The 27,939-nt window shown below is 41.5% G+C and overlaps 2 protein-coding genes across 2 annotated transcripts in view; both read right to left on the bottom strand.

Annotated features, from left to right (window-relative positions):
- Positions 1–22,452, bottom strand: part of frmpd3 (FERM and PDZ domain containing 3) — a 36,489-nt gene extending 14,037 nt beyond the window's left edge. Inside the window, exons 1-6 of the mRNA XM_063000381.1 lie at positions 22,395–22,452; positions 12,297–12,404; positions 7,301–7,432; positions 7,042–7,161; positions 4,395–4,531; positions 1,638–1,764 (exon numbers count right to left, since the gene is read on the bottom strand). Of these exons, the coding sequence (XP_062856451.1) occupies positions 1,638–1,764; positions 4,395–4,531; positions 7,042–7,161; positions 7,301–7,432; positions 12,297–12,401 (621 nt within the window). The 5' untranslated portion in view covers positions 12,402–12,404; positions 22,395–22,452. The remainder of the gene's footprint in view (positions 1–1,637; positions 1,765–4,394; positions 4,532–7,041; positions 7,162–7,300; positions 7,433–12,296; positions 12,405–22,394) is intronic.
- Positions 22,326–27,939, bottom strand: part of LOC134319650 (FERM and PDZ domain-containing protein 4-like) — a 109,231-nt gene continuing 103,617 nt past the window's right edge. Inside the window, exons 3-6 of the mRNA XM_063000944.1 lie at positions 26,011–26,123; positions 25,264–25,418; positions 24,934–25,031; positions 22,326–22,499 (exon numbers count right to left, since the gene is read on the bottom strand). Of these exons, the coding sequence (XP_062857014.1) occupies positions 22,326–22,499; positions 24,934–25,031; positions 25,264–25,418; positions 26,011–26,051 (468 nt within the window). The 5' untranslated portion in view covers positions 26,052–26,123. The remainder of the gene's footprint in view (positions 22,500–24,933; positions 25,032–25,263; positions 25,419–26,010; positions 26,124–27,939) is intronic.

Below are 27,939 nucleotides of genomic sequence, written 5' to 3'. Positions count from 1 at the left end.
GGCAATGTGTACCCACTCTGTAACCCCTTTAAAAACGATAAAAAACAATGCATGGTTCTCTTTACCAATTACATGATCATTTTGGGAAATCGAGGTGACAGAAATATCCTGCATTATTAAAGGCCTGAAAGGTTGGCATGGAAATTGCAAAGTAAAATACAACTCTTGTCATATTTGTAGGAATCTTAAGCATTGTGAAGGTAACGCTCAGCTCCAGCTTTCTCTCCTTTTGGGTTCTCTCTCTACACCCTTGTGATAATTCGTCTTCGTTTATGATGCCCCTGAGTGTCTGAGCATTTCATTCTGAACAGGTAAAATAGAAAGCGTTGCTACAAAAACACATTTGTTTACAGAACCCTTTTTCAGACTGTATATATGAACTGAAAAAGCAAATGCTCCTGTTATTGCATATACACTGATCAGGCATAACATTAAAACCACCTCCTTGTTTCTACACTCACTGTCCATTTTATCAGCTCCACTTACCATATAGAAGCACTTTGTAGTTCTACAATTACTGACTGTAGTCCATCTCTTTCTCTACATACCTTTTCAGAGCAGGTATTATTTAGGTGGTGGATGATTCTCAGCACTGCAGTGACACTGACATGGTGCTGGTATGAGTGGATCAGACACAGCAGCGCTGATGGAGTTTTTAAACACCTCACTGTCACTGCTGGACTGAGAATAGTCCAACCTAAAACATCCAGCCAACAGCGCCCCATGGGCAGCGTCCTGTGACCACTGATGAAGGTCTAGAAGATGACAGCAGCAATAGATGAGCAATCGTCTCTGACTTTACATCTACAAGGTGGACCAGCTAGGTAGGAGTGTCTAATAGAGTGGACAGTGAGTGGACTGTGTCTGATCCACTCATACCAGCACAACACACACTAACACACCACCACCATGTCAGTGTCACTGCAGTGCTGAGAATGATCCACCACCTAAATAATACCTGCTCTGTGGTGGTCCTGTGGGGGTCCTGACCATTGAAGAACAGGGTGAAAGCAGGCTAAAAAAGTATGTAGAGAAATAGATGGTCGACAGTCAGTAATTGTAGAACTACAAAGTGCTTCTATATGGTAAGTGGAGCTGATAAAATGGACAGTGAGTGTAGAAACATGGAGGTGGTTTTAATGTTATGGTTGATCGGTGTATGCTTATATTATATGCTTCCAATTCCAGTGGCCTGCACAGAGCTTTCTTGACCAGCCATACAAATGCTCCTTTGACTAAATGGGCACAAATTCCCAGACAGGCTTTCGTGAGAAGTTTTTTTTGACAGCATTTGTTTTTTAAATGGGATGTCCAACAAGCTCAAGGTCAGGTGTCCACATACTTTTGGCCATACAGTGTATTTGTAGTTCTTTAGATATTGTCTCTAAGTTACGGGAGGAAGTTAATCAGACTGACCATTTCTGGGTCATTCCACATTTTCATAAAAACAGAAACCTTCAATCGTACAGCAGCTTCTAAGCCTATGTGAATTAAACAGTTAGCCTGACTGTGAGAAATGTCAGTTGTGTTCAGGAGTCAGGACTGAAGGTCGGGAGCAGACGGGTAATTAGATACAACTAGAGAAGAAAAAAAAAACATTCGTAAGAAGTGAGTGCATTTTCACACTAGGCAAGCACCTTGTTGCCAGCAGGTGGTTGGTGCTGATAGGTCTTTAGAAGCTGTGAGAGAGTCTTGCAGACGTTCTTCTCTTTGACCGTAGGCAGCAAGGTGAGAGGAAGAAAAGGCTCCAGACCCCATTCTTTTCTAAAAAAAAAAAAAAAAAAAAACAGTAAATAAAGCATGTCAACTGTAATGAATCAGACCAAAATCTTATGCTGGTATATAAACTGACCAGGCATAACATTATGACCACCTTTCCTAATATTGTGTTGGTCCCCCTTTTGCTGCCAAAACAGCCCTGTAACTGTGATGCTCTGTGTATTCTGACACCTTTCTATCAGAACCAGCATGAACTTCTTCAGCAGTTTGAGCTACAGGAGCTTCACTCCCCACATACATTAATGAGCCTTGGCTGCCCATGACCCTGTCGCCGGTTTGGACCACTTTTAATTCATACTGACCACTGCAGACTGGGAACACCCCACAAGAGATGCAGTTTTGGAGACCCAGTTGTCTAGCCCTCACAAATTCTCATGCTCGCCCATTTTTCCTGCTTCTAACATCGACTTTGAGGATAAAATGTTCACTTGCTGCCTAATATATCCCCCCCACTAACAGGTGCTGTGATGAAGAGATAATCAGTGTCATAATTCACCTGTAAGCGGTCATAATGTTATGCCTAGTTGGTGTATGTGACCTCATGTTTAAAAAAATTAATAAATAAAAAAAATATCTGTAGCTGTAATTCTTGGAGCTCTTTGCTGGTGTAAATGTTGCCAAATACTTTTCTATTACTGGTTTAATCAAGACAGTGCTGGTTTTGTGCTGGATCAGTTGGTGAGAACTGGTTTATGCAGTTCTGTATGCATTTAAATACAGTGTATCACAAAAGTGAGTACACCCCTCACATTTCTGCAGATATTTAAGTATATCTTTTCATGGGACAACACTGACAAAATGACACTTTGACACAATGAAAAGTAGTCTGTGTGCAGCTTATATAACAGTGTAAATTTATTCTTCCCTCAAAATAACTCAATATACAGCCATTAATGTCTAAACCACCGGCAACAAAAGTGAGTACACCCCTAAGAGACTACACCCCTAAATGTCCAAATTGAGCACTGCTTGTCATTTTCCCTCCAAAATATCATGTGATTTGTTAGTGTTACTAGGTCTCAGGTGTGCATAGGGAGCAGGTGTGTTCAATTTAGTAGTACAGCTCTCACACTCTCTCATACTGGTCACTGAAAGTTCCAACATGGCACCTCATGGCAAAGAACTCTCTGAGGATCTTAAAAGACGAATTGTTGCGCTACATGAAGATGGCCAAGGCTACAAGAAGATTGCCAACACCCTGAAACTGAGCTGCAGCACAGTGGCCAAGATCATCCAGCGTTTTAAAAGAGCAGGGTCCACTCAGAACAGACCTCGCGTTGGTCGTCCAAAGAAGCTGAGTGCACGTGCTCAGCGTCACATCCAACTGCTGTCTTTGAAAGATAGGCGCAGGAGTGCTGTCAGCATTGCTGCAGAGATTGAAAAGGTGGGGGGTCAGCCTGTCAGTGCTCAGACCATACGCCGCACACTACATCAAATTGGTCTGCATGGCTGTCACCCCAGAAGGAATCCTCTTCTGAAGTCTCTACACAAGAAAGCCCGCAAACAGTTTGCTGAAGACATGTCAACAAAGGACATGGATTACTGGAACCATGTCCTATGGTCTGATGAGACCAAGATTAATTTGTTTGGTTCAGATGGTCTCAAGCATGTGTGGCGGCAATCAGGTGAGGAGTACAAAGATAAGTGTGTCATGCCTACAGTCAAGCATGGTGGTGGGAATGCCATGGTCTGGGGCTGCATGAGTGCAGCAGGTGTTGGGGAGTTACATTTCATTGAGGGACACATGAACTCCAATATGTACTGTGAAATACTGAAGCAGAGCATGATCCCCTCCCTCCGGAAACTGGGTCGCAGGGCAGTGTTCCAGCATGATAATGACCCCAAACACACCTCTAAGACGACCACTGCTTTATTGAAGAAGCTGAGGGTAAAGGTGATGGACTGGCCAAGCATGTCTCCAGACCTAAACCCAATAGAACATCTTTGGGGCATCCTCAAGCGGAAGGTGGAGGAGCGCAAAGTCTCGAATATCCGCCAGCTCCGTGATGTCGTCATGGAGGAGTGGAAAAGCATTCCAGTGGCAACCTGTGAAGCTCTGGTAAACTCCATGCCCAGGAGAGTTAAGGCAGTTTTGGGAAATAATGGTGGCCACACAAAATATTGACACTTCAGGAACTTTCACTAAGGGGTGTACTCACTTTTGTTGCCGGTGGTTTAGACATTAATGGCTGTATATTGAGTTATTTTGAGGGAAGAATAAATTTACACTGTTACATAAGCTGCACACAGACTACTTTTCATTGTGTCAAAGTGTCATTTTGTCAGTGTTGTCCCATGAAAAGATATACTTAAATATCTGCAGAAATGTGAGGGGTGTACTCACTTTTGTGATACACTGTACATACCAGACGTTTAACCGGCAGATTTAACTTTATTCAGGTGCTTATCACCAAAATACGCCCACAACTTAGGAAGAAAAGTTTGCAAGATATAATCATGCTTTCCTTTTATATCTTAAAAAGCAAATAAAGATTTTTGCTCTCTTTGCTAAAGCAGCAACTGAAATGCATCAGTAATGCTCAGTTAGTGATGGTTATGCTTCACTTGTACCACTGTAGCACACACTGACAAAAGCAGAACAAGTCTGGACTTACTCCACATGCTTGAGCGAGATCTTTTGATTGGGTCTGGCTACTGACACAGTGATGTAAATGTGGAGCGCCGCCAGCCTCAGCGTGACGTCGGCCTTCCAGTCCATCCCGAAACGCTCTTTGATGACGTCATTGCGGCTCTGTTGGATTTTGAGAGATATTTAACAAACCGGTACAGTTAAATCAGATTACAGTATTATTATTAGGGTGCTACTAAATTCACCAAAAAATGTGCTTAATTTCATGGATTTTTTAAAAAAAGAGCCACAATTTACGTCATTAAATTACACTCATAAATTGAATAATAGAATAAATGGAAGCTTTCACATGGAAGCGACATCTTGGGACATTTTGACTAAGCGATTGCTAACTAAATTGCTGTAGGATTGTTTGGACGCCTCATAGTGCAGATTTGTAAAAAAAAATTTATTTATGCATTTTCTCCCCTTTTCTCCCTTTTTAGCGCGTCCAATTGGCCGATTGCATCATGCTTCCTCTCCACCAATGCCGATTCCCGCTCTGATTGAGGAGAACGAAGCTAACCCACGCCCCCTCCGACACGTGGGCAGCAGCCGTATGCACCTTATCACCTACACTTTGACGAGTGCAGTGCAGCTCAGCATTGTGTACAGAGAGACACACCCTGACAGCACTCTCTTCTCATCTCTGTGCAGGCACCATCAATCATCCAGCAGAGGTCGTAATTGCACCAGTTATGAGAGAGAGACCCTATCTGGCTTAGTCCCGCCCATTTCTGAACGACAGGCCAATCGTTGTTCATGTGGCCGCTCAGCCTTAGCCGGCAGGCAGAGCTGAGATTCGATACGATGTATTCGAGATCCCAGCTCTGGTGTCAGCGTGTGTTTTTACCGCTGCGCCACCTGAGCGGCCTCATAGTGCAAATGAACCAATAAACTTGAGACACTTGAACGCTACATGAATGAAAAATGATAAATTGCTAAACACAATCCTTAAATATCATAGCTATCACATATTACACGGGAGAAGGCTCATTTCACGGTCCGTGATGCGATTTTAATGCCTGTGAATTAGGTAGGGTCTCAATTATTATATTTCATTTCACTTCAATTTGAAGTTTTTATTACTGCTTTATCCTGATCAGGGTCGTGGTTAGTCCGGCTTCCTCAGAATCACTGGCGCAATGCAGTAACACACCATGAACAGGACACAAATCCATTGAGGGTCCTTGGCCACCTCTCGAACCCTGGATCCCAGCAGTAGTGGGCCAGCATAATATACATCTGCCCATGAAGTGCTTCTTTTTACCAGAAAGACTCACCCGGTTGCAGAATACCTTTAGTGTGATGACTTGTTTACACCGGGTGCCTTTTATATTAGAGAAATACTGCCATATTATATGCAATATGCATGTTGTTACCATAGCGACTGCTTAAGCTCTACCATTACACTGCCACCTAATATCAGGACAGGATTTAGTGCGGTAACACCAAAGTGCTTCACATTACCAATTTATTATGTTATTATGTGCTAAATAAATCAATCAGCGAGTCCTGTGTACTGCCCAAATGTATCAAATTTCGCCCAGCACTACCACCAGTACACATTTTATACCATTTGACACATAGACAGGTTAATGCACGACCCCCTACACTAATCCCTCATGAGGTCCGTGTACACTCTTAATTGTCTCTACCTGTTTTATGAGTCTAGCTGTTTTTTCCCCACAGGCAATACAAAATTCTACAAAAGAATACCCTTATTAGCATAAATGTTTTTTAAAAGAACAAAATCTTGGGATGTTCAGTGCCCTAAAAACTCAAATTCTTCATATTTTTCTATTCTATTTGCTGTTAGTAAATATGGCATGTACAGCGGTACCCTGAAACTCAACATCAATTGGTTCTGGGAGTGGCGTTAAGTTTAAAAGACGTTAAGTTTTAAGGTATTTTGAAATACCTGTTAATGTGTCCCGTTGAACTGTATATATTTTAGGCTCATGTAAAATAATGGGGTTGTTTTTGACACATATACACTGAAAATAACACAAATATCATATAAAAACACTGAAATAAAAAGCTGATTCTTACAATTACTCAGAAGCTCGAGCTGTAGCACAAGTTTAAAAGTGAAACAGGGAGGAAAATCCAGATAAACACAGATACATGTGGAGCTTTCAGAGTGAATCTGACGCTTATTCCACACTAATGCAGATTCGCTGAACAAAGCGACTGTTCATTGTTCAATTGAAATGAAATAAATACATTTTAAAAAACAAACTGAACACGTTGAGTTTAAGTGTACAGATTTCTCCACAACGGGTGTTGAGTTTCAAAGATTTTGAGTTTAGGGGACGTTTACATTTTACATTTTACATTTTCAGCATTTAGCAGTCTAAGCAATTGAGGGTTAAGGGCCTTGCTCAAGGGCCCAACAGTGGCAACCTGGCAGTGGTGGGGTTTGAACCAGCAATTTTCTGCTTACTTGTCCAGTACTCTAACCACTAGGCTACAACTGCCTACGTTGAGTACGTTGAGTTACAAGGTACCACTGTATGCTGAAGTGGACATAAATTGTTTAACCGAATATTATTATGTTTATTTCACACAGTCTGGTGTATTTCAGCAATGTAGCACCGATCACTCGGGCTAAACGCATAAGAAACTCTAACCTGAATGTAGAGGTACTCGAAGGCAGCGGGGTCTCTCCTCAGTAAGTCTGCGGGGTCTTTGGGAAAGAAACAGATCCTGAACAGACACCTCATCCCCTGAAAGTAGGTTCTATGTACCACCTACAACAAATACATTGTTTAGAACAGAAATACAGAAATACTACCTTAAAATTATGTATTAGGCATCATTTGTGTGCTCTCTGATTAGTCCTACAACCTTCGGTAATTTGTTTAACGTCTGCGGTAAATATGAACTCACGTGTGACAGCGGCTGGTTCTCCTGCAGCAGGTGAAGTTTCTGGTTGTGTTCCAGACCACCAGACTCCAAAACCAAAGCAAAATGCTCAATGTAGCGCAGAGAGAGACGATCCTGTAACGATGACATCACATCCTGTCTCAGGGCCCAAGAGGAAATAAAACAAAGAAGTTAATATTTATAGAAAACAACAAACAAACACTTATTTTCATTATCATCATCCACAGATGTGCTTGAAGCATCACCCAAGGATGGGACAACATGATGCCCAACATGCTCATAGTCAGAAGTCCATGTACCTTTAGACAAACACCGATCAGCCATAACATTAAAACCACCTCCTTGTTTCAACACACATTGTCCATTTTAGCAACTCCACTCACCATATAGAAGCACTTTGTAGTTCTACAATTACTGACTGTAGTCTATCTGTTTCTCTGCATGCTTTGTTAGCCCCCTTTCACCCTGTTCTTCAATGGTCCTGTTGTACAGAGCAGGTATTATTTAGGTGGTGGATGATTCTCAGCACTGCAGTGACACTGACATGGTGGTGGTGTGTTAGTGTGTGTTGTGCTGGTATGAGTGGATCAGACACAGCAGCACTGCTGGAGTTTTTAAAAACCGTGTCCACTCACTGTCCACTCTATTAGACACTCCTACCTAGTTGGTCCACCTTGTAGATGTTGTAGTAGTTGGTCAGCTTCTAGACCTTCATCAGTGGTCACAGGACGCTGCCCACGGGGTGCTGTTGGCTGGATATTTCTGGTTGGTGGACTATTGTTAGTCCAGCAGTGACAGGGTGTTTAAAACTCCAGCAGCACTGCTGTGTCTTATCCACTCATACCAGCACAACACACACTAACACACCACCACCATGTCAGTGTCACTGCAGTGCTGAGAATCATCCACCACCCAAATAATACCTGCTCTGTACAACAGGACCATTGAAGAACAGGGTGAAAGCAGGCTAACAAAGCATGCAGAGAAACAGATGGACTACAGTCAGTAATTGTAGAACTACAAAGTGCTTCTATATGGTAAGTGGAGCTGATAAAATAGACAGTGAGTGTAGAAACAAGAAGGTGGATTTAATGTTATGGCTGATCGGTGTATAGCATATATTAAATAATAAAATCAGAAGTGGTTAATACTTGTTTCCCCCTACTGTATGTCCTCAAACATTAATTTAAAGACCTCATTTTAAATAATTTTTACATAATGTAAATAGTAAATATTTATGGTTGATCAATAAATAAGTTGTCTGTACATAGATGTGTTAGATTTACTAGGTAAACTGTAGTGAAATAGACAGTAACCGTTAAACAAACGTGACATTTGTTTCTCTAATGGAACAGTGAAATTAATTAGACTGAGATTGGACTGAGCATTCATCTCTCCAAACAAATGTGTTTGGCTTCTCAAAGCTCCATGGCTTTGCCTACCAAAAGATCATGGAATATAAATAAGGAACAATGTGGTGTGTGTAAATTCCATATCCACTCGTGTCCACATTGCTCTGATTTCAGCTGAGGTTTGAAGAGTCATTTACTTTCAGGTCCTGATTATAAAGGTAACTTTGTCATACCAACACAGAAACCAGTGGATCGTACTGGGCCAGTGATCACGTCTTTTATCAAGAGTTCTCAGACTTGGCCTTTGGGACACATGTGGGTTTGTCTAAGACGCAAATGGCTGTGCATGAGATTTTTACAAAACAATTATTATCTAGTTTCAGGCAAATAAATCGAACTTCTAAGTACTTACATTCTTTAACACCCTTCCCAATATCTGCTAAATATTGTTAAATATGATCATTTTTGCTTGATTAATACCATTAAATAAGATTTGTTGAGTACTCTCAGGTGGTGCAGAGGTAAAGTATGCCAGCCCACTATTGCTGAGATCTGGTAATACAAGGTTCGAATCTCAGCAGTGCTATCATCTGCATTGACATGATTGGTTAACGTTTAAGAGAGAGGGTGGCTGAAACAGCCTAGCCATTGGGAGGTGACAATCCCAGTTCTAAGCCAGGATAGAAAAAGGAGTGTTGTGTCAGAAAGGGCATTCGCTGTAAAAACTGTACCAAGTCTGGGATGCGGACTAAAAGCACTACGGTGACCCCTGTATAAGGGTCAAAGCCAAAAGAAAAAAAAAGAGAGAACTATTGAGCTGAATATGCAGATATCACTCATTTTCTAAACCGCTTATCCAGTTAGGGTCGTGGGGCACCACACATACACACACACATCCAGTCATCGAAAGGGCAATTCAGTGTCTCCAATTAACCTGACTGCATGTTTTTGGACTGTGGGAGGAAACCAGAGCTCCCAGGGAAAAACCCACGGGGAGAACATGCAAACTCCACACAGAAGGGACCCGGACCGGCCCACCTGGGGATCGAACCCAGGACCTTCTTGCTGTGAGACGACAGTGCTACCCACCGAGCCACCGTGCCGCCCGAATATGCAGATATGATGTTTGTTTGAATATGCAGATAGGAGGTTTGTGGAAGCACAGAAGCTTCAAAGAATGGGATTGAAACAGGGTTAAAACTGCTGCCTTAAATTTTATAAATGACAATAATGATATAAATAAGAACTTGATGAGCCTGTTGTTCACCAGACGCAGTACTTGCTGTTCCCAATGTGGTAAATTTCCTCTCATCAGACCAGTAAATCTTTTACTCATGTTGCCTGTTGGAGCCCGAACAGGCTGACATGTGCTTCCTTTATATGAGTGGCTAACAAGTTATCCCAACTCTGCACAGGACGTTTGGAGCTTTTTAAGTGACCTCTGGGTTTTTATACAGTGATCAGCCATAACATTAAATCCACCTCCTTGTTTCTACACTCACTGTCCATTTGATCAGCTACACTTACCATATAGTTCTACAATTACTGACTGTAGTCCATCTGTTTCTCTACATACTTTTTCAGGACCCCCACAGGACCACCACAGAGCAGGTATTATTTAGGTGGTGGATGATTCTCAGCACTGCAGTGACACTAACATGGTGGTGGTGTGTTAGTGTGTGTTGTGCTGGTATGAGTGGATCAGACACAGCAGCGCTGCTGGACTTATTAAACACCTCACTGTCACTGCTGGACTGAGAATAGTCCACCAACCAAAAATATCCAGCCAGCAGCACCCCGTGGGCAGCGTAACCACTGATGAAGGTCTAGAAGATGACCGACTCAAACAGCAGCAATAGATGAGCGATTGTCTCTGACTTTACATCTACAAGGTGGACCAACTAGGTAGGAGCGTCTAATAGAGTGGACAGTGAGTGGACACGGTATTTAAAAACTCCAGCAGCATTTCTGTGTCTGATCCACTCACACTAGCACAACACACACTAACACACCACCACCATGTCAGTGTCACTGCAGTGCTGAGAATGATCCACCACCTAAATAATACCTGCTCTGTGGTGGTCCTGAAAAAGTATGTAGAGAAACAGATGGACTACAGTCAGTAATTGTAGAACTACAAAGTGCTTCTATATGGTAAGTGGAGCTGATAAAATGGACAGTGAGTGTAGAAACAAGGAGGTGGTTTTAATGTTATGGCTGATCGGAGTATTTATCCTCTTTTCTGTTTATTTTAATGTATATTTATGCTACAGATTCATTTTTAGTAAAGATTTTATTTTCAAATATGTGATTAAACATTATTCATTACTTACAGTGTAATCGATAATGCTGAATATGTTTTTATTCCCACTTTATTTTAATTTGCTCTGGAGCGATTAGCCCGACAGATGCTTTTTTTTCCTCCTCTAGAACTGATTTCTAAATGAAATCTCCCCCTTTTAGCTAAAGAAAAGATTTAGGAGAATCTAATAATGCCGGCTAATGAGATGTCGTGTCCCGGTGCGTGGGTTAAAAGACACTAATGGCCTTTCTCCTCCACTTTCAGTCATGTTTCGCTAATCACACTGGATTACATTTAAATACCGGTAATTAATTGCATTTTGTCAAATAAGACTCATGATGAACTTAATAGATTTGGGCAAAAGTAATATTTTATTTTAAAAAAGCTATATGAGCTATTCTATTTGTTTTTTTTCTGTTTATTTATGCATTTTCTTCCCTTTTTTTCCCTGATTTACCGTAGTCAGTTTGTCTTCCGCTGCTGGAGCTCCCTGATTGCATTCAAGAAGGGGATATTGCTGCTCACGCCTCCTCCTAGATTCTATCTGCTAATCAGGGTCCTTGCACAACGTTTAAAGACCCCACCCACTTAATCCGACTATTTTCCCACCCAGCAGCCAATTAGTGTCTGCTGCAGGCACTGCCAATTATGCCCGCTAGATGGTGCCCAGCTGACCGATGGCAACACCGAGTTTCGAACCAAGGAGTTCAGAATCTCGGCGCTGGTGTGATAGCGGAATACCACCTGGGCGCACAAGATATGCTATTTTTGTAAAGCTTTGCACATAAACTAAAGGACTACAGGAACCAAAACATTCAGGTATTTTTATTACTGGAAATATTGTGTAATGCCAGAGCTTTAAAGTGCTTATTTATTATCAAAGTAAGGTTTATATATATATATATATATATATATATATATTTTGTTTATGCATTTTCTCCCTTTTTTCTCCTGCCTTTAGCGCGCCCAATTGCCGGATTGCATTACGTTCCTCTCCACTGATGCTGATCCCTGCCCAAAATGAGGAGAACAAAGCTAACACACGACCCCTCCGACACGTGTGCAGTAGCCGTCTGCATCTTTTCACCTGCACAAGGCGAGTTCAAATGCCACACCCTGATCACCGCACTCTTTCCCCGCCTCTGTGCAGACACCGTCAATCAGCCAGCAGAGGTCCGTTTTTTTCACAACGGCAAAAAATCTGTCCCACTGTTTCTCATGATTTTACATACAATTGTCAACACTTTAGACACAAAACATTAATATGATTAAATTAAGATAGAAGATCCTGCTTTTTTTGCCCATGTGATCAGCTAAAGGGACAAACAGTTGGTGTAACACTCACCCTTACTGTAGTTCGGCTGTCGAACGTGAAGGACTTGATCTGACCGTTCTCCAGGAACACCTTTAACACGTTGGGTATGAGCAGCAACGAATCGTCCTTCAGCATGGTCTACCAGAGAGAGAAAGATACAGAGGAACTCAAACACTCAAAAACAAGTAAGTACAACCCCACATTTACCAAAAAAAGTTGGGACAGCAAGAAAATAAAAAAGGAATAACAATAGACACCAAAACTCTGTTTAAACCTAAATGTAAATAAAAAAATATATGTAAAATATTTATATTAATGCTTCAGCTAGTCAACTTTATTGGTTTAAATATAAAACTATTTACTGTGTTATTACTAGGCAATTGTAGACTCACTCACTTTCTTAACCGCTTATCCAATCCATTCACGGGGGGTGATGGAGCCTATCCCAGCTTTTCAATGGGTGCAAGGCACACAGTAACACCCTGGACGGGGCGCCAGTCCATCGACACACACACACACATACACACACCCATTCACCTATAGGGCAATTCAGTGTCTCCAATTAACTTTACTGTATGTTTTTGGACTGTGGGAGGAAACCGGAGCTCCTGGAGGAAACCAACGCAGACACGGGGAGAACATGCAAACTCCACACAGAAAGGACCCGGAAAGCCCCGTCTGGGGATCGAACCTTCTCTGCGTCTCCATTGTCATATATTCCATCCCACAAACTTTTTTCCACTTTACTGATTGTGTTGCAGGCATTAAGTGAGTACTAATCATTATAGACCGACAAGAACTGACTGTATACTGACTATTTTAGTCTGTGACTGACTATATACTGACAGGTTTGTAGATAATATAAATACGTACATAACATAATCTCTTCTTTGTTTTGCTATCAGTTAAATACCTGTAAACAACAGTTTACAAATCACTGCTTTTAACCAAGTGTCCCAACGTTTTTGGAATTGGGTTTGTACTATCAAAGCTTTTAAATAGAAAGTACGAGAAAGGGACAAATAAAAAGGTTGATGGGAACAATAATAGGATGGAAACCTGAAGGTGGATGAGCAGAATTAGAACTACATCAGAGCTGAGGCCAACACTTCATTCTAAACAGAGATTAAATTATAAACTCATTCTGTATTCTGTATCTATAATCTGCAGAAGAACATCGCAAACGATCAAAGAACAATTCATTAAGTGAATTTATTTCGAGTCTCCTGTGCATCTCTTCAATACATAAGCACAGTGTTTAACACAGACGAGCACACACACTTCAGACTCAAGGTCTCCAAATTCATATATAAAAGTCAAAACCTAAACAAAAAATCTAACACATTCTTTTCCATTTGCTTCTGACATAATAAACATTTTTTAATCTGCATATTACTTAAAAATGAAAAATAATCAACCTATGCTCTACCTACACAAGACCAGAAAACATGTTCATGCTTTATAAACTATTTCATCGTGTCTCTAACTGGCTGCACAGCGTTTCATTAAATAATTGGATCAGACCGCTGCAGCTTGTGTTCCAGTAATAATATTAGTTCCGTCAGAATCCTGCCTATGACATTTAAAGCCCTAAATGGTTTAATCCAGTAGACTTCACTGATCTTCCAAAGCAACATTTCCACTGTAATATCTTTTTATTGTTTTTTTTTTTTTTTTTAGCTGATAAAGGACTTCTGTTATTTAATAGAAGCCCTCACACCTCAGCAAGTGGAAGATTTTCTTATATTGTCCTGAGGTCAGGAATAATTCTGGGATAGAGGATGTTAGGAACTCCAGTTCTACACAGATCTGTAAATCTGGATTGAAATTACTCTGGTCAGCCTGTTACCTTTAAATGCGCCATATAAATTGATGTAATAAATTTTTTCTAAAAGATTTGGACTTTAATGTCTATTTAAAATATGTTGACATTTTGCACCGATCAGCCATAACATTAAAACCACCTCCTTGTTTCTACACTCACTGTCCATTTTATCAGCTCCACTTACCATATAGAAGCACTTTGTAGTTCTACAATTACTGACTGTAGTCCATATGTTTTTCTACATACACCTCCTTTCACCCTGTTCTTCAATGGTCAGGACCACCACAGAGCAGGTATTATTTAGGTGGTGGATCATTCTCAGCACTGCAGTGACACTGACATGGTGGTGGTGTGTTAGTGTGTGTTGTGCTGGTATGAGTGGATCAGGCACAGCAGCGCTGACGGAGTTTTTAAATACCGTGTCCACTCACTGTCCACTCTATTAGACACTCCTACCTAGTTGGTCCACCTTGTAGATGTAAAGTCAGAGACGATCGCTCATCTATTGCTGCTGTTCGAGTCTGTCATCTTCTAGACCTTCATCAGTGGTCATAGGATGATGCCTATGGGGCGCTGTTGGCTGGATGTTTTTGGTTGATGGACTATTCTCAGTCCAGCAGTGACAGTGAGGTGTTTAACAACTCCAGCAGCACTGCTGTGTCTGATCCACTCATACCAGCACAACACACACTAACACACCACCACCATGTCAGTGTCACTGCAGTGCTGAGAATGATCCACCACCTAAATAATACCTGCTCTGTGGTGGTCCTGTGGGGGTCCTGACCATTGAAGAACAGCATGAAATGGGGCTAACAAAGCATGCAGAGAAACAGATTGACTACTGTCAGTAATTGTAGAACTACAAAGTGCTGCTATATGGTAAGTGGACAGTTTGTGTAAACAAGAAGTGGTTTTAATGTTATGGCTGATCAATGTATATTGGCCAAGTATGTAAACACCTATAGATTGCACCACTGATGACTCAAACCCTGAATCCCATCGAGAGTGGGTCTGCTCACTTTACAAATTGTTTACACACACACATTGATCCATACAACTTAAACCCTCTGCCAACACCTCTATAAAGTGCAGCGTGGCAGGGTGCATTATTTAGCTAAAAGGAGCCACTGCCATTAGAGAATACCAGGGTGTACTTGGTCTATAACAATGGTAAATTTTTAAAACTACCATCACAACAATGCCAGGACCCAGGGTTGCTCGGCAGAACATTGTCTAGAGCATCACACTGCCAATATTCATATTCAGAATGACCTGAGACGATCATTACTGCGAGGTAAGCAGTAACAATGTATGTGTATTAATTTGCATTCACTCTTCCTCTCCAAGAGCAAAAGTGCAGCCAAACCATTAGCAACCAGGAATCTTCTAACTGCAGGGGGTCAAACATGCAAACCTTTACATTAACAAGCTGAGCAGTTTTTAGGCTGAAGCACCTTCTATTTGTTCTCCAAAACTCATAATTTACATCGTTTGGCAGATGGCAGGGCTTGAACCAGCAACCATCATTTGCTGCCCACATAAATGGCATATCACCAGGCTAATACCTACAGTGTTCCCTACAGTGAAACACTGTGGTGGTGGCAGCATCATGCTATAGTGGTGCTTCTCATTCACATTTGCAGCATTTAGCAGATGCTTTTATCCAAATGTCAGAGTTACGGACTATGATCCGGGGCCCAACAGTGTCAACGTGGTAATATTGGGGCTTGAACCAGCAACCTTCTGATTAACAGTCACTAAAATCTTTTTTATTGCCATATTGGTCCAAAATGTAAGTTAATGACATGGATTGAATCTGCATTCATCTCATTACGGGTCCAGTACCTTAATCACTGCCCACATGAATGGCATATCACCAGGCTAATACCCTCCAAACAGTGAAACATGGTGGTGGCAGCATCATGCTATAGTGGTGCTTCTCATTCACAATTGCAACATTTAGCAGACGCTTTTATCCAAATGTCAGAGTTACGCATTATGGTCAGGGGCCCAACAGTGTCAACTTGGTAATATTGGGGCTTGAACCAGCAACCTTCTGATTAACAGTTACTAAAATCTCTTTTTTATAGCCATATTGGTCCAAAATGAATTGTAACTGGACCTGCTCCTGTGCTGACTGGTATCCTGCAGTACAAAGTCTAAAAGCTTCCGTGCTTGTTATATTTCTCTGATTATTAATTCCGATCTCGTCTGTAAACAGTAAACCTGTATTTACAAGCTCAGCGGTGCTGGATCTGAATTGATGAGACGTCATTAGCATGATTTTGCTCTTAGAGCTTTTCTTTTCACTATCACGCCGTGCCCTGGATCGCTGTGTCACATGTAAATGACTCTCACGTCCTCTGGATCGGTTCCTCCGCTGCCGCTTCGTTTTGAATTGAATTCTGTCAGACTTCCGGCGGTCGTGTTTATAATTAATGTGAAAAGTTTACACAGACTTGTAAACAACACGCATGTCATACAAGTCTTGGAAAGGTCATGATTTCTGCTGCTGATTTGTGAATGATTAGAACGTAGACCTTTGTGCAAAAAATAAAAACCCTTTTGAAAGTCGTTTATATAAGAATTCTTTAAAAATCTGTTTATGTGATCGGCACCCCCACAAAAACCCGTTAGATGACATTTAAGGCGCCTATTTTGGAGCATCAGCATCTTTTTTGAGCAGCTCAAGTTGATGTGAAGCTCACTTGACTGTGGACACCCATAATCTAGTACAGTTCTACAGAAAAACAAATGACAACCAGACAAGCTTCCTCTTGGTGTAAGGTGACAGCCTCTACAGAAGGGGCCACTGTTCCGTGTGCTGTATTTTGTAATAATGGACATTTATTTATGCACTTGTTTTGATAAAATTATAGTAAAAATAATAATAATCATTTTAATTTACATAGTGAGGGTCTGATTCATTGGGCAAAAGGCAGGAAACACCCCAGCATGTAACCAGTCTATCCCTAAATTGCCAGGAGGAAATCCAGAGGCACACAGAGAGAACATGCAAACTCCACAGCTGGGAAATCAAACCCAAGCCCTTCTTGCTGTGAGGTTACAGCGCTACCCAATGCACCATCGTTCCATCTAGAGATTAACAAATTCTCTTTAAAGGTCTAAGATTGTGGCATAATGTTCCTGTAGAAACTTTAACATGACTACTTGACTTTGCTATTAATAAAGCCTGATGCAAATACTTCCCTAATGTTACAAATAAAGTTTGATAAACTGGTTAATTAGATAATCTAATTATGCAGTGATGTGATTTGTTCCATGATCTGTAATTATCCACTGTGACTAGCAGAGGTAATTAGAAAAGGGGTCCATTACTTTTTTCCACCACTGTATGTGGTGTAAATCACTGCACCGAGGTGACAGGGTTTTTCTGCTGTAGTTACAATTCTGCCCAACTGGGATGAACTGGTATGTAGAATAATGACTGGATGGTGAACTGATGTGATTCTACCCTCATTTCTAACCCTATAACAGAAACTACTGAAGTGCTAGTCTTCTGTTTGGTAAACAGAGTAGCGAGATGGACTGAAATGGTTAAGGCAGGCTCGGGTGAGGTGGTTGGGTTTGATTTTTACCGATTTGTGGCCTCTAGGCCTGATCAGTGAGCTTCTTCTTCCAGGAGAGCTGCACGCCCCTCCCATTCTTCCTCTTTATTACTATGGTGTGGGCAGCACCCGAGGGTGTCGTGTTCGCTCGTCCTTGCTCGCAAGGCAGATATAAGACTGTACAGGACATATAACCCATGGAAGGAAGGAGACGTTAACATGGGCACCGTAGACCCATGTCCAGCTAGAAGGCATGGCAACTAAGCGCAAATGAAAAGCTACAAATGAATGGACTGGTAGGAACTAAACAATCTTAGGTGTTAGTTTATTATTATTATTAATGATATTTATTTATCTAGTATGAGTCCAAAAGGTGCTTTACATCAGCAGACTTATTTATGGTGAATTTAATTTGATTAAAAATGACTAATAATGCATTTGACAATAAGAACGACTAATAGGCCTGGTTGTACATTTTTAATCTGTAATTTATCCAAAGTTGAGGGTTAGGGGCCACGCTCAGGGGCCTAACAATGTCAAAGAGGTGGTATTGGGGCTTGAACCAGCAACCTTCTGATAAATAGTCTCAAAGTCACTTAAATCTTTTTTATTGCCAAATTGATCCAAAACTGAACTTTGATTGAACTGGAGCTGCTTATGTGCTTACTGGTATGATGCTGTACAACATCAGTCTAACAGCTTCTATGCTTGTTTAAGTTTCTCTGTACATTTATTATCTGGAATCAAAAATTAAGGAGCCTAAAATCTTCTAGGACACTCTAGAAAATCATTTTTTTACTGGATGAGCTGAGAGGGATCTAATGGATCAATAGTAGCTGCATTGGCTGAACAAACTGATTCATATGGGCTACACTACTTAAGAACATCCTTACGATATGGAAAAAAATGAAACCAAAAGGCTTTAAAAGTCGCAACCAGGACTTAAAATCAATGTAAATTTTAACATGCATCCAGTGTAAGCTGAATTAGACCAGAATATTATGATCAGATTTGTAATATCCAGTAAAACCATGAGCTGGAGCATTCTGATCTGCTGAAGCTTAGAAAGAAACTGCAGGAGCAACCACAACCCAACATAAAAACCACCTCTTTGTTTCTACACTCACTGTCCATTTTATCAGCTCCACTTACCATATAGAAGCACTTTTTAGTTCTACAATTACTGACTGTAGTCCATCTATTTCTCTACATATCTTTTTAGCCTGCGTTCACCCTGTTCTTCAATGGTCAGGACCACCACAGAGCAGGTATTATTTAGGTGGTGGATCATTCTCAGCACTGCAGTGACACTGACATGGTGGTGGTGTGTTAGTGTGTGTTGTGCTGGTATGAGTGGATCAGACACAGCAGCGCTGCTGGAGTTTTTAAATACCGTGTCCACTCACTGTCCACTCTATTAGACACTCCTACCTAGTTGGTCCACCTTGTAGATGTAAAGTCAGAGACGATCGCTCATCTATTGCTGCTGTTTGAGTCGGTCATCTTCTAGACCTTCATCAGTGGTCACAGGACGCTGCCCACGGGGTGCTGCTGGCTGGATATTTTTGTTTGGTGGACTATTCTCAGTCCAGCAGTGACAGTGAGGTGTTTAAAAACTCCAGCAGCGCTGCTGTGTCTGATCCACTCACACCAGCACAACACACACTAACACACCACCACCATGTCAGTGTCACTGCAGTGCTGAGAATCATCCACCACCTAAATAATACCTGCTCTGTGGTGGTCCTGTGGGGGTCCTGACCATTGAAGAACAGCATAAAAGGGGGCTAACAACACATGCAGAGAAACAGATGGACTACAGTCAGTAATTGTAGAACTACAAAGTGCTTCTATATGGTAAGTGGAGCTGATAAAATGGACAGTGAGTGTAGAAACAAGGTGGTGGTTTTAATGTTATGGCTGGTCGGTGTACATTACTTCAGTTCAGCTGTATGGAGGGCTTTTGAGCGTGTTTAAGATCCTGCCACAGCACCTTAATAGGGTTCAGGTCAGCAACCTGATTAATTTGCCAGACTGATCCAAAAACTTATGCTTACCTAAGCCATATGCTTGTTTTTGTGCTTTACAACGTTGTCTAGTTAATCTTGGGCAAGCAGCCCAGGCTTTAAAGCAGCAAAGGTTTCCCACACACACACTGTATATTAGACAAGCACATCTGTCCTGAATTTGTATGATGTTTTTTTTGTTTAATGCTGCATTAGCTTTAGGCCAGATATAACAGGACCCACCTGTTATAGGACACATCATCGCAAAGAGCTTGGTGTCATTAAAGTGTTTTTGACATATATAAGACAGGCCTTTTATGTGCCCTCTGGTTAACGGTGGTTCTTGCCCTTCAAATCTATCTGGTATAAAAACCACTTTGCCCTCTCCTTTTTTTCTCTATTTTATTGATGCATTTTCTTCCATTTTCTCCCATTTTATTGTATTTAGTTTGTCTTCCGCTGCTGGTGGATCCCTGATTGCAGTCGAGGTGGGTATATTGCTGCTCACGCCTCCTCCAACCCATGCACAGCCCTTAGTGGAACCCTTTTTCACCTATGCACTCTGCACAGGCGCCTCTCTATCTGCCAATCAGGGTCCTTACACCGCATTTGAAGACCCCACCCACATAGTCATCCCGCCCTAGCAGAAACATGTCTGCTGCAGGCACTGCCAATTATGCCCGCTAGATGGCGCCCAGCCAACCGGTGGAAACACCGAGATTCGGTTCAGAAGTTCAGAATCTCGTTGCTGGTGTGCTAGTGGAAAATCTCGCTGCGCCACCTAATGCCAAGTTCACACTACACGACTTTCCAAGTGGTCAGGTCGCTGTACAGTTCACACTACACGACTGGATCTCTTGTAATCGGGAGGCTTTCAAGTCGGTGTGGCTTTCACACTACACGACTGATCAGCAATAGAGGGTTTCACACTACACCATCTATCACCAACTGGAATCGCAGGCGAGCTTCTCTGGCAAATCTAGCGCCGACTAGTCGCCGAGTGAAAATCAGGGAAAAATGTGTGTAGTGTGAACTAGGCATAAGTGCCTACCCAGTCTCCTTTTAATAGTAAAATTCTGAACCTTATCTTTTTCTATGTCTGCATTTTTATAGATAGTCTGGGTTCTTTTGTGGCTTCTTGAATGAATCTTCAATGCTCTACTGAAGTAGCTTTTGATAGGCAGCTTCTTTTGTGTAAATTCATCATTGTTACATGTTGCCTCAGACGTTGCTTTATAATCCCTTCCAAACTGATATATTTCATTATTTCTTTCTAATATTTATTGATTTTTCATTGTGGCATAGTGTGCTGCTATTGAAATCTTGGGTCCTACATTGCTGGAAGGTTTATTAGATGTGCAGATTCTATTTGACTGTGTTAATTAGGCCTGGGTTTGTCTCGTCTAGTTTCATTAGTTTTTTATGCCAGGTTCACACTACACGACTGGATCTTTTTCACTCAGGAGTCTTTTCAGTCGATGAGGTTTTCACACTACACGACTGATCGGCGATAGGGGCTTTCACACTACACCATCTACCATCAGGAGGAATCGCAGATGAGTCTGTCAGGTCTCCCAAACTACGTTCTGTCACGAAAACACACGCAAGATGTGACGAGGGGTTGAGCTATACTACGTCCAAAAATGCACGTCAACAAGTAGCGAGCGATCGAAATTGTTTGTGCGCTGATGTGCAGCGTAAAAGCAAAGAGGCAAAGAGGAAAAAGAAATAAATCTGAGTTGATCTGGCTACGAGAACAGCAGGGATCGTCTGTTGTGTAGTGAGTTGGAGGTTAATAAATATTTTTGCAATGCAGCGTGGGTGTTTTGTAGAGAACGATAAGGTCAGAAATACTGTAAAACATGTGTGCCGATGTATTCTGACAGAAACTATATTATGCCCCTGTCCCATGTTTTACAACTCCTCCCCCGTCTTCAGTCTGCAAGTGCTCGGTGAGCCGCTCGGATCGAGTCGTTGAGCAGTTCACACAAAGCAATCGAGAGCTGCGTTTCAATCGCCTAGTTACCTCCGAGCCGGCACATCTAGCTGCAACCAGTCGGCGAGCAAAAATCAGGGCAAAAATCGTGTAGTGTGAACTAGGCATTACACAGGGTCAAAATACACAGTATTTCTTCAATAAGATAAAACAATAAATGAAAACTACTTCTTTTATGCATCTTCACACAGGATTTATCCAAATGGAATGCTTGTTTGAGGATCTGAAACCAGTGAACGTGTCAAAAATTGCAAAACACATTATTATCATTAAGGGGCAAATAGTTTTCATGGTTAGCTGGGTAAGTGCTCTAGTTTTTTAAACTACAGTTTATAGATTAATTATTCACATCTGAATCTTATATATTGCAGCTCATCGGTACGGTTGGGTGATGGGCACTGACAGGCATCTCAAACCTGCAGGTAACGGATGGTCGCTATGATGCAATGGATGACATGAGATGACAGTGTGAGGGTCTGAAATGACAGCAACGTGACACTGAAGTCCATGAATTTCAGATTTAACCATCATGAACCCCATGACGTTTATACATATTCATTGTATAAAAATGTGGCCACTTTTCTGACTCGTTAATGAACTTTCAGGGTGTTCAGTACAGAGACGTATTCAGAAGTTCAGTGGTTCTCATTTCAGACGAGATCACGAGGACGTTACGGCTGTGATGATGATCTGGGATAAAGGATGAGCGTGACAGAAAGCAGAACATACTGAGTCTGGGTCACTGATAGACACTTGCTCAGAAAAGCGCACTTTGGGGGGATTGGTTCGCAGACGAGCTTTCTTGGCGGCACTTATGAAGGCAGATTTAGGTGACTGAAGAAAAGAAAAGAGAAAATAGAGAGAAAACAACATCACATTACATCACATTTGTTGTTTACCGTGATCATCGATTTAGAAAATAGGTAGACAGTGTAATTTCAGAAAGCTAATATGAAAAGTCATGAAATAAATTGAAAAGAGCTTTTTAACGTTCTTTTCAGTTATTCAGCCTGTTATAAAGTCACATTTCACATTAAACCATCATTACATGCATGAGTGCTCACATCTCAGTAATTACACAGAGCTGATACAGAGAGAATGCATGAAACTGTACACAATCTCTATTCTGAATTACACAGGTAAGGAGGTGGGTATTCTGATAACACTGAGTAAAATAATCTCAGACTGATGCCCAAATGATCAGACATTTAAAGTAGAAAAAGAAATAATAATGAAAATAAATATAAAATATGACACAACACAATGCCACGACGATTATGATGCTAAAAGTGCCAAATATCAGACAGAAGTTAAAAACAAAAGTAAGTAAAATAAATTAATTTACTCTCCAACCTTTACCATCCCATCCTCCCAATTATTAGTTATTTTTATAAATAAATATCATCAATCAGCCAGCAGAGGTCCCTATCCAGCTTAATATCCCACCCCTATATGAACAACAGGCCAATCGTTGTTCATGTGGCCGCTCAGCCCAGTCGGCAGGCAGAGCTGAGACTCGATACGATGTATTCGACCACTGGTGCAGTGGTAAAACTCTAGCACACCAGATCTGACATCAAGAGCTCACGAGTTGGAATCTCAGATCTGCTATTGGAGGGTGGGAGTGCCGTAGAGGATTCCTCATAACTGCTACAGTTATGAGCTCTGCTGGCTGATTGATGGTGCTGCACAGAGACGGGGGATAGAGGAGATCTGGGGTGTGACTCTCCATGCACGATACGGATCTCTACATGAACCCGCCTTGTGCAGGTGATAAGAAATGGTTGGTTACTGCACATGTTTAGAAGGGGTTAGCATTAGTCACGACTCTCCTCGGTCAGGAGTGGAGGTCTGCATCAGTAGAGGAAGCAAAATATGATCACGTATTTGGATATGACTAAACTGGGATTAAAATACAGTAAAAAAGGCCAGGATCAGTCCTACTGTTTTTTTTGTTTTTTTTTGCAGTCCCAGATCATAAAATAAACCCCACAACCACAAAATATATTAACATTTTCATTTATTTTTTGCTCACATGGGGTGCCAATTTCGCATGGATATTAAAAGATGCTGTCAGGTGGAAAACAGATTGTAAAATAAATGGAATAGATGATAGATATCATCACCTGTTGGGGTTGCAACACAGTCAGGACAATTGAATTCTTGCAGTTCCTGCAGAGAACGGTACAGAACAAGGTCAGAGAGCTCCAGGAAAAATGTCAACACATAAAAATGTGAGATGAATTTTTATGTCTCAGGAATGTCTGACGAGTAACATGTTCAGTGCCTTAAAATGTATCCAGCCTTTAATCTTGGTGGTTACACGTTGCACACCTAAACAAATCTTTAAAAACAGAAAAATAGTTACATTTATTAATGTATAAATGTGTATCTCTTGTAGTGCAAGCTTGTGAAATACATTATGACCTCTTTATAAGGTCTATATGTATCGCTAAGACAACAAATACTACAAATCAAATTGAACATATCTGGGATGAATTGGAATATTGTTTGCAAGCCAGATGTTCATGTCAACATCAATACCCAAAATGGAGAAGGTGTGCAACTCCATAGTAACACTCATAAACATCCATTTGAAATTGGATGTCCAACAAACTCAGGTTCAGGTGTCTATATACTTTTGCTCATACATACACCGATCAGCCATAACATTAAAACCACCTCCTTGTTTCTACACTCACTGTCCATTTTATCAGAAGCACTTTGTAGTTCTACAACTACTGACTATAGTCCATCTGTTTCTCTACATACTTTTGAACCTGCTTTCACCCTGTTCTTCAATGGTCAGGACCCCCACAGGACCACTGACACTGACATGGTGGTGGTGTGTTAGTGTGTGTTGTGCTGGTATGAGTGGATAACACCTCACTGTCACTGCTGGACTGAGAATCTTCCACCAACCAAAAACATCCAGCCAACAGCGCCCCGTGGGCAGCGTCCCGTGACCACTGATGAAGGTCTAGAAGATGATCGACTCAAACAGCAGCAATAGATGAGCGATCGTCTCTGACTTTACATCTACAAGGTGGACCAACTAGGTAGGAGTGTCTAAATGATTTATTACACCTGTATTACACCTAATTGAGACTGAGTAAGTGAATGGATAATGTTTGATGCTCTGTAATAAACCCAAGTGCTTCCTGGTTAGATGGATGAATACTTTTTAAGGCACTGTACATAAGATAAGTCAGTTATAACTCAAGACAATGTTCATTCACTTTGGTGACAGTAAAGGATGTTACCTTACAAGGTCTATGACTCTCTCTCTGGGGGCGTCGCTGATTATTTCCTCGTTGATGGCTAGGATCTGGTCACCAGCAAAGAGCTTGCCGTCAGAAGGTCCGTCTGCAACGTTAGAACATACAGAAGGTGTGTAGTTCTCTTAGAGCAACAGCAGGACGTTAATCCTACTCATATACAGGAAGCGGGAAATCAAAAGCAGATCCACTTTGAGCATACAAAAGCGGTCACTTTGAGCATAGAGGAGATTGGGTGGCCTGGTGGAGCAGACGGCTGCTGTGTCCCAGTGGGCTGCAGACGTCTGGTCCACAGGTCCTGCTAGAACCACGTGTCCTACCCGCAGAGACAGAGCGTACAATGACAGGCCGTTCGCCGCCGGCGATGAAGCCGAAGCCGTGGTCGGGGTGGCGCTGGATGCAGACGTGTCGAGCTGTGCCAGGCGTCAGGCTGCCACTGTCCATGCCATCCTGACTCTCCTCTAACAATGCAGGACTGGAACAAAACACAACGACAAGGAATGCTGGTTACCTGTGGTGCTCTGTTTATGAGTAATCTAAACACCACACACACACACACATACACACACATATATACATACACACATGGACAAAAGTATTGGGACACCTCTTCTTATTACTGAATTCATGTGGTTTAGCCACAACAATTGATAACAGGTGTAATAAATTAATTATATAAAGGAAATTATATGCTTCTAACTTTTCATCAACAGCTTAGGGAAGGCAAATGAAAACAAATCTCGGTTTATTGACCTCAGCCCTGGAATAAACTGGAACATCCAGTATCAGTGTCCAGCCATACAAATGCTCACTGAATGGGTACAAATTCCCACAGACATACAGTACTTTAAAGTCTTGTGAGAAGCCTTCTCAGAAGAGTGGCTGTTGGTCTAGCTGAAATGATCACACAGAGGTCACTCTATTTTAATACCACTTGTTTTTGAATTGGGACATCCAACATACTTATGGTCAGGTGTCCACATACTTTTGAGCATTTTGTTCCACTGATCCATCAGACTCTGCTAACCCACTGTGTATTGCATTTGATGATTAATGAAGCAGGGTACCTGTCAGATTCGTATGAATGTCCATCCTGGACCTGGGCCATGCCCTGAGAGGAGAGGACAGGATGGAGATGGGTCTCTTAGCCACAGGATCTCTTCGTTGTGCATTCATTCACCTGAGGAGATGGAGAACGGAGGTCACACCAGGGTTCTGGACACATAATTCCACCAGTAATATCATTTTATTTTATCATAGAATTCATGCCAAGATTAAATCTGTTACGATTCGACACACAGACTTGTGTCTACAACCAACGGGACGACTTTTCTGATGTATAAACCTCTAAAAGAGTGGAGCTCCATGTTAATACACCTACACACACACACACTTCATGTTACTACACACCAGATCTAAAATACACTCATTATCACCATGAATGATCTAAGATTTAATACAGCATTACCCAGCAGATTAAGGTTGACAAAGTATGTGGACTCAGGACTGTGAGCTTGCTGGGCATCCTTCAAATTACATGGGCATAACTATGGTCAGTTGAATCAAAAGGTCGCTGGTTCAAGCCCCCCCACGGCCAGGTTGTCACTGCTGGGCCCTTAAGCAAGGCCCTTAACCATCAATTGCTTAGTCATAGTACTATAAGTCGCTCTGGATAAAAGTGTCTGCTAAATGCCGAAAATGTACATGTATGGACTTTCTCCTCCTCACCCCTTTGTGGCTATAACAGTCTCATTTTCTGAGACTGTTATAGCCAGGAGTATGTCCAGGGAAACTGACATTCCAATTTAATTGTTTAACAGGATTGAGGTCAGGGCCACTGGACTCCCTCCACACCAAACTCCAACTTTAATTCATAAAAGTAATCCGGAGTAAAGGAAATTGTGGGTAGCACTGTCACCTCACAGCAAGAAGGTCCTGGGTTCGATCCCAGGTGGGGCGGTCCGGGTCTTTCTGTGTGAAGTTTGCATGTTCTCCCCGTGTCTGTGTGAGTTTCCTCTGGGAGCTTCGGTTTCCTCCCACAGTCCAAAGACGTGCAAGTGTGGTGAACTGGAGATACTAAATTGTCCATGACTGTGTTTGACATTAAACTTGTGAACTGATGAATGTTGTGTAATGAGTAACTACCGTTCCTGTCATGAATGTAACCAAAGTGTAAAACATCACGTTAAAACCCTAATAAATAAATAAATATAATAAATAAAAACTAATTTTTGCTTCATTTTAATAATTTAAATTGTTGTTACTTTGTTTCTAGCAGTATCTATTGTGCTAAATTAACTGAAGAAAATATTTACTAATTTTTTACAGTGTCGACACTGAATACAGATAAAACCAACCCTGTTTTTAAGTCTCATTAATTCATGTTATGTTCCAACAATGACCTGATTAGTTGTATTTAATTCATTCACTGATCTTCTATTGAGAAAACTGCAAAACGCCCCTCAAACAAAAGCAGAAACCTTCTAATCTTCCTGACTTTTTTCAGCACATTTGCAGTTCCAGCTGGTCGTCCTGGAGGAATCTGAGTATTCAAATATCAGTGTGACAGAAGCAGATGGTTCATAAAACCAAGAATGCGACGGATTTTATACACTGAAATACTGCTGTTTAATAAGCTTATACGATAATCACACCCCCCCCCCCCCCAACACACACACACACAAATACGCAAATTATGTACAGAATTACATAAACACAAGCTTTATTTGTTTATATTAATCCCTCTTTTGGAGGAAGTGATTTGAGATTTGAGTAAATACTTTACTAAGATAATTTTGCGGTGAAAGAAATATCAGTTTACCAGGTTCACAAAAACAAAATTTCCCCCCTAATCGAGTCGTATCCAATTACCTTGATTGTGTTACGCTTCACCTCTACCGATACAACCCTCCACTGCTGACTGAGGAGCATCGCAACTGACACACGCCCCCTCCAACACGTGTGCAGTACCGACTGCATCTTTTCTCCTGCACCAG

The sequence above is a fragment of the Trichomycterus rosablanca genome, chromosome 8 (genome assembly GCF_030014385.1).
Source record: "Trichomycterus rosablanca isolate fTriRos1 chromosome 8, fTriRos1.hap1, whole genome shotgun sequence".
Classification (NCBI taxonomy): domain Eukaryota; kingdom Metazoa; phylum Chordata; class Actinopteri; order Siluriformes; family Trichomycteridae; genus Trichomycterus; species Trichomycterus rosablanca.
This window is presented reverse-complemented; position numbering and strand designations above follow the sequence as displayed.